The sequence below is a fragment of the Aphis gossypii genome, chromosome 1 (assembly GCF_020184175.1).
Source record: "Aphis gossypii isolate Hap1 chromosome 1, ASM2018417v2, whole genome shotgun sequence".
NCBI lineage: Eukaryota > Metazoa > Arthropoda > Insecta > Hemiptera > Aphididae > Aphis > Aphis gossypii.
The window spans coordinates 75607078-75615878 of NC_065530.1; the positions used below are offsets into that span (position 1 = coordinate 75607078).

The window sequence follows — 8801 nt, forward strand, 5'->3', positions numbered from 1 at the left end:
GCATAAGATACTATTAAATTTGTTCTGGTTATTAACAATTTCTTAACTTGTAAATGTTTAGCGTAATCGTATATGTATTTTATTTGTGTTTCTACCAACTATTTAAGTAACCAGCTTTTATTTTTCAATAATTGTACCAATAATAAATTGACATACATGCTATTACACTCAAAGCATCCTGATAAAAATAAAAAATATTCATTTATTTAAAATGGAATTCAATTTAAACATATTTTGCATGTGTTTTTTCCATTTATTGGTGTTATATTTGTCAAACTATGGAAATATTGGTTAGAATGAAGCAAGTTATAATTTCATTTGATTTTTTTTTTTTTTTTTGTAACTGTGGACACGTTAAGAAGGAAGTAAAAATATTATACCTAATTTCCAGAAAATAAATATATGTATTTCTTTCGACTAAAAGTCAACAATTAAATTGAAACACATTCAATATATACAATACATTTTTAATACATTTAGTAAAAACATAATTATATGTAGAATTATTATTATGATACACATTATAAGCGAATATTATTTAATATTTTTTAATAAATGCATTTTTTTTCGTTAAATAAAATAATTTATATATTAATTTTAATAACCGAAATAACTCTAGTATGTATAAAAAAAAATACTGATCTTATAATCTTTTTTAAATTATTATCATTATTTATTAGATATATAGATATAGATATTGAAAATCATCAATTCATCATTATATTTATTACTTAACTTGATTAATTTTAACAATGTGTTTGTAATAAGTTATAACAATAAAATAATATGGTAGGTACATGATTACATTAGTGTAGAAGGTATCCATTAATAGCAGCATAAATTGTCTATTATCGTCACAAGTTTTGGTTCTAGTTTAGATGGTCTCTTGACAAGTTTCTTTGAGTATCCTATTTGGTTTATCTGTTGATGGTTTTAGAGGACAATGATAAAATCGGTGAATTTCTGTTAGTGGTTAATTGTACGAGAACAATTTGTAGTTAAGTTGGGAAAGTTCTGTGATGATGTTACTTGTAAATATTTATTTGGAAATCATTATACAGCTCAAATTTAGATTGTACTTGAACATATACAAAGAAGTTTTATTTTATTTTCTCAATAGTTAATACCTATAAAGCTTCATAAAATTGATCGATTTACTATCAAAATTATTAAAAGATTAAAATTGTATTAGTTATTTCAACAAAACTTGACATTTTTGTAAATGTACTGTTAAATGAAATACTGAATAACATTCATACTTACATTATATTACAAATGTTATACGTGAACTACTTATAAAACAATCCTAAGTTATCAATGTTAAATGTTTATAATATGTATATACAATTTTCACATTATCTAAAAAGATATGCACAACATTTCAAATTATGTCTAAAATTACAGGAGATTTTAATGTATTTCCTAAATAAATGTCCTTATAAAATGGAATTGGTAGGTAAAATTAACTTAAATAATTTATATTAGTTTTTTAGATAGTATATAATAGTAAATGAATGTCATTTAAAAATATTTTTTTATTATTATTACTAAAAGTATTTTAAAGGTATGTAAAGATACAAAAACGACTAGCTTACATGGAAACTTAGATATATAAGTGATGCATTTTTAAAATATTTATGTTGGCAACTTATAATTTTTGTCACGTAATTTAATGTTGTTTTAATTAAATCCATTTTGTAACTTCAAACCCAAATTAAATTTAATATAAATTCCTAATCGAAAACTTGAACAGTATTATACATTTACAGTTTATCTTTATTTTCGTTTTATCATATATTCTTTTGTCAACAAGTAACAACTAATATATTAGATTTTATAATATAATCATTTCAGTTAAGTTTTAATAAATTATATTAAATAACAAACTATTATTGACGGTTATTATTATTATAAATTTTAACTGTGTAAAATTTAAATTATAAGAAGTTATAAGAAAATTATTAGAACTACTTACCTAACTATGTAATTTATCGTTAAACATTAATCTATTATTTATATATAAATGTATAAGTACAAATACAAGTCTATTAATGCGGTCGATTTTTCGTGGATAGATATTATAAATATATATATTTTTTTTTAATGTTAATCATATGTTTTATTAGGTATAGTTATTTAATTATTTTATAAATTCTCTTTAGTGTTTAATAGTTGAAATAAGAATTCAGAATAATTCGATACAAATGTAAATCAAGGAAATTATGCCAAATTAAATTATGTAGAGGCTTCTTTTGTAACCAACAAAATAGAAATAACTTATTTATTTATACTAAGAAGTTTAATAATTAATATAATATAGAGAAAGTTTAACAAAGTAAATAATATAAAATATGAAATCATCATAGCTAATATTTAGAATTTAGATAAGTTTCTCAAAATCAAAAGACTATAAATAAGTTTAATTGAAATTTATATTCGTTTTCTTTTAAGACATGTTTTATATGTAATTTATGATGAAAATTGAATTAAAATAGTTTGAATAAATATAGGCTGTAGAAGCACGTATAATATATATTATATTATTAATTTCTCAGACATATTTGTAAATAGATAAAATACATTATTTCTTACGAGATTATTATCAAAGATTGTTTTAAAAATTAAACCACTTTTTTATAGTTTTGTATTATTTTATCTAACATAAAATTATTAAAATAAAATCAACTATAATAATATACCATTTTAATAAATTTAAATTCCAAAAAAAGTTATTTTATGGTTTTAAAAATGTGAATTATCTTTAATCAGCTTGTATTTTTTTTTATTATTTATATAAAATGAAGAAATTGAAATATTGTATTAAAAAAAAAAAAGTTATAATAAACCACATATTTAATGTGGAAAATTGTAATTAGTAAAAAAAAATGTAATTATCTTAAAAAAAATGTAGAAGAGTGGCTACCACTCTACTGTACATGAGGTGTCGTTATTATTATTAATATTATTATTATTATATTATTATTATTATTAAGTGTGTTCAATCTTAATTCACTGATATGTATCATTGTATGTAAAAAAAGGTTTTATATATATATATATATGTATATTAAAGTTATTTATTATCTTTTTAGTATAATAGTAAGTTGATAAATTTTTTTCTGAAAATATTGCATGTTTTATATTATTAGTATTTATTTATTATAATAATATGTATCCATACCATATTATACTAACATCTAACTCAAAATTTAGTGGCATCTTTCTGTAAATACCATGTAACTGTAAAAATAGGTACGTTGTCTATATAAATGATATCTTAACATAAATCAAAAATGTTATTATGTTTAGTAAATAATAATTTAATAATCGAAAACATTAAAAGTCCCCTCAAATAATGTTTTTAATTTATAACAATATAATCATTACGTTATTCATCATTAAAATACGTAATTTTGTTCAAATTTAAAGTTCTTCAAATATCTATAAAAAATAATTTAACTTTTATATCTTTAGATTTTTTAGTTCCAATATGAAATAATTATGATTAATATTTTATTACATTTTCAAATTTAAGGTATAAAACTAAAGATTTTATAAATTATTAACTACAAAATACTTATTATTCATAATTTTTTGTCGACAAATTTTGTATAAATTTTAACTTAAAATGTATAAAAAACATTGTGCCGATAAGGTTTAGTAATTTTATACTGATATAAAAATAAATAATGTTAGATCTTGCATTAAATTTTCAAGAACTCTGACCAATCGAATATATTTTAAGTGACATTTACAATACAAAAACCGTATGCCTAAATTCATCTCAAAAAGAGTTAAAATATTTTTAAAATTATAACATGTATATAAAAGTATTATATAAACATTTTGTGAAAATCATAATATCTACAGTTAATTGTTTTTAAATTACAACAAAAATAAAAATCGTTTATGAAGAAATAGTTATCTTATTTAAAATTCAAACGCTTATAAAAAATTAAATATTTTTTAAATAGTTTTCAAAACGTATAAAGTACCTTTAGTTTTAATTTTTATGTATAGGTAGAAAATTGTTAGTGAATTTCTTAGTACAAAAAAATTGTAAATTTTGAGATTTTGACGAATTTTGTCAAACTAAAAAATTTAAATATTTTTAAACATATTATTCATTTTCTTTTATATTTAATTGGAAAATGAATCATTTAGGAACTTCATGTTTAGTTCTTAAATATTTTTAGCCATTTATAAATTATTTATCAATATTTATGAAAAAAAACCTAAAAAATATCGAACATTTGAATTGTCAATAAATAGTCCAAAAAAATTGTAAATATTTAAAAAACTATGCTATATATGGAAAATAATAATATGATCACTTTAAAATTTGATGAAAATTTCAAATTTTACGGTAATTCATATTAAATTTAGAACAAATTCAAGAAATCAATTTAATAAAAAAATGGTTTATGGTGAAAATTCTCGGTTTTTCTTAACTTTTTGTTAGTTTTTATAGATAATAAAAATTTTATTGGAAATTTTTAATTTTTGCCTACCTATTCAAAGTGCATACTAAATTAAATTTTCTTTGTTATTCAAAACTACTCTTAATAGTGAAAATTGATACATTTTATCTACTACTTATCGTGTTTACAGACACACGTTGTAAAATCAATAAATCTATCTCTCCACTTAGAATTTAAAACAATGTAAATAATGTTATCATGCAGAATTAACTAAAAGTATTATGCTGCCGTATATAAACATTGTGATGTATTCAATTTATAGTTAATATAATATACACTGAAAACTAACCGTTAATTCTCAAATGTTTGTCCATTTATGAATTAATTAATGTACTACATTAATATTGCACTATTATATTTAGGTATGAAGTTTAATGCCCAAATGGTTTCAGAAATTGTATTCTTCCTAAAGCGGATTACAAATCAAACACTAAAATGTTATCGATTAGTATATTGTATATATGTAAATATCTGTGAAACACACTTTGTAAAAAATTACACTAAAATTTGCTTATTAATTTGTATCAACTTTCAAGCTTATTTGTATTTGTTAATAATGTATTACCTAGCAACAAGTTTTATGATTTTTAAGCTAACGCACTTAGGTCGTTATGTATTATATTACTCTTATATTAAATCAAGCTTTTGTTTAATGGTATAATTGAAAAGAACTCGGTATGTGTAGGTATTTGTACATAATGTCTATATGTTTATGCAATTTCTTTTAGTATATTTACGAATAAAATATAGGTATTATTGAAAATATTATTTTCAGACAACACTGGAAACTTATTTTTTTTTTATTATTCCGGCATAATTATTATAATGATAGGTAATGTTTTATGTAATCATAGGATTTTTAATCATGATATCATCAAAGATACCCATTTCTTAATTTTATCAACATCATTGATTAGCCAGAGACTTTTTTAGAATATATTTTATTTAGTTACTAATTATTATGTAATAAATAATTTAACAAAATTGACATATTAATATGAAAGTGGCTAAGTTTATGCATTTTAAAAAACAATCTATCTTTAGTGGATTTCAGTAGCCTCATTAAACTATGAGTTTTTAATTAAAATTAGCAAACTCAAGACTATATATATTTAATATTTAGACGTAGATATGTACATTTATGTTAATTAAAATATTTGAACATTGCAATTGTCTGCGCCTTCTCAAATTCATAGTTAAGTGTTTTTTTTTTTTAATAATAACTGTTGTAACGCTACAAACGAATTAATGAAAAAAAGTCTAAAATATTTCACGCCTATTCCGACATACACTTAGAAACGTTGACGTATTTTGGTGTTACGATATCACCTAAATATATTTTTATATTATAATAGTAGACATTAATATTTTATTTAACGTTTCAATACTTACAGCAATACGCAATCCACGCGCAGACAAAAATCCACGAGTACCCAAAGATCATAGTTGAGTGAAAAATTAAACTGATAAAAAAATAATAATACAGGTGAATATATATCGTATTTCGATCTCTTTAGCGAGTATAAAATATTATATAATATTTTAGTATCTAAAAATGTACTCACATGTACACTCGCGTGGCTCTATATAATAACGACGATGTTATAAAAAAAATAATAATAATATTATTGACAATGACTGTAATATTTGATATATTTTATATTTCAATATTTCAGTATGTGTTCCGCGGCCGTTGGTCACGCGGACAATGCTCTCGAATGGGATGCCGATGACTGTTGCGAGCGCAGTCGATTTTCAAAATGCTCCGTCGCTGGTAGGCGCAATATCTCCTCCGTGCAGGCTATATTATAGTTCGGGATAGCGCCACGCTACGTCGCGTCTCCGGGCCAAAAGGTAATGTTCGTTGAAAAATGTATATATTATCATATAATATGCGCGTAATAACATAATATTGCATAGGTGTTTGTTTTATATTATATTACCGAGTAAAATAATGACAAAATGGTTTTCAATACATTGACACGATCAATTTATATTCCATATTATCATACATTGAATCACTATTTGTGGTCGGGCATGTAAACTCGTAGATTAAACTCATAAAAATATTATTCCGCTGTTGGAAATAATACTCAAAAAAGATTTCCAAAAAAAAAAAAAAAATACTGACCTAGTATAATATATAATTCGTTATATTATATAGTCTTAAAGTAACACTATTATGCGCAATAGGACTATTATTAAACTTTTATTTCTTCAATATTTCAATGAATAATTGCCGTTACATTAAAAGTTATAACATTGCTAAACAAAAACAAAAGAGAATTTTCAAACATCAGAAAACATAAATTTATGCAAGATTGATTTTAGAAAAAATACCTATTATTTTACTATTTATTTAAATACCGATAAAATTCTTTCTAAATTATATGCATTTATACAAAATATTATTACTTTTATAAAAAATTAAAAACATAATATTTTAAAAGTATTTTTATTATTCTATTTTTCAATTTTTCAGTTTTCTTCTAATTTAATATTGTGAAATTTCCACTTAAATTATTCATATTTACCTTTTGTATAATTATATTAAGATAAATATAAAATATATTGTATATTTTAATATAAAATAAACCTTTTATGTTATAAAATTAAGTAAATTGCAGTGATATCGCACTCAAAATTCTTACTCATATTGTATTTTATATTAATACACATTTTATAAATACCGCAAATAGTTATCAATTCCATCGTACAAATATGAGATCTGAATTTTGCTATTTAAAAATTATCAAAAGAAAATTTTACCATGTAAAATAAATCATGATTTTTCCATTGACAAACTTTTTAATTATAAAATATATTTGATACATTTTTAGATAGGTTCAAGAGACAAAAATAGTTTAGATTACGGGAATCAAAAAAAATAATAATAATACATATATAATGCATATTTTTACATATTTTAAAAATGTTTAAGCATTCATATTGTGTACTTTGTATTTGTTCACATAGGTATTAATATATATTTTGTTAAAAAAAAATGCTCATTATACTGAAAATACTTTACAGTTTTAATGCTTATGTATACACACAAATCATTATTGTTTTAGCGCTAAATATGGTCAGAGCTCTTGATTATGACGTATAATAATAATATTGTAGTACCTATTGAACATTTTCATTTACCACACGACACGTTAACAGGGAGAAAAAAAATAATATTACATTCTCGACTTTGATAAAAATCTAATAATATTGTGAAGTTGACTGAAATAACTTGATTTTTATAAAAATTATCTGTATAATAGGAAAAAATACCATCTATCTTGGTTCATATTACTATATGATCTAGTGTTTCGGTTTTTTGCTGATGTGTACTTTTTACATACGTACTACGTAGTAATATAAGTGTGTACTTATAATATTTTCTATGGTAGAATTATTTTGGTAAATATTTATATTATAAAAAGAATTTCTAATATCAGATAAAATGTACATTCAGTAAGTTAATAACACCCCATATAAACTATTGACTTGACAACTTGAAACAAGTGTCAATATTTTGTATTTGATTTCTATCACAAGACTAAATTATGTCGATACGACTACACCTAGCTCATAAATAAATGAAACAAAATACATCATTTTGGCGTTAATTTGAAATTATTTTCATTTTTTAAATGCTATAATAATACATACTAAAACTACCAAATGTAAAATAAATAAGTCTACACTATAATTGTAGTTTTTCAATTATTGTGTCAAATGTCAACTCAATTGCTATAAAATGTAAATAGCCATACATTGTGTCGTCATTTACGGTTATTTAAATTAATTTATTATATTTAGATCTATAAAATACATGGCAAATCGTGAATTAAGAATAATGTTTTTCACAACTGAACTGCCTCAAGTTTGCAACACGTGTCTTTTCTATAGGTACATCATGAAGGAACTATATTTTATTAACAGCTCAATATAATAATACATCAATAATTTTAATTGCAGATATTATCAAATCCTAACTTAACAACTGTTTGTCTATGAATTTACCTGTTTTGTATGTTTTAGTTGTCGGATAAAATGTTTGCTATTCATTTAAACAGTAGTTAATTAAAACGATTAAACATAATGAAAATAATTAACACATTACATTTAAACATGAGGTGGTAGGAAGGAAAAACATAATGCTAAATAACTAAACCCGGTCGTAGTTTTGTATTATTATTGTTAAATTTTGCCTATTAATTATTTACATGCGTTGTTTAAACGTCACAGTAAAATACCCATATAAACATTACAACAACCTATAAGCCTCGAATCTCGATTACACGCTAACAAAATACCTACTATAAA

The 8801-nt window shown here is 21.9% G+C and overlaps 1 protein-coding gene across 1 annotated transcript in view; it reads right to left on the minus strand.

Annotated features, from left to right (window-relative positions):
• The window catches only part of LOC114123821 (uncharacterized), a 71822-nt gene extending 65573 nt beyond the window's left edge, over window positions 1–6249 (minus strand). The window contains exons 1-2 of the mRNA XM_027986925.2: window positions 6047–6249; window positions 5874–5944 (exon numbers count right to left, since the gene is read on the minus strand). Coding sequence (XP_027842726.2) covers window positions 5874–5925 — 52 coding nt within the window. The 5' untranslated portion in view covers window positions 5926–5944; window positions 6047–6249. The remainder of the gene's footprint in view (window positions 1–5873; window positions 5945–6046) is intronic.
• Window positions 6250–8801: the final 2552 nt, after the last annotated feature.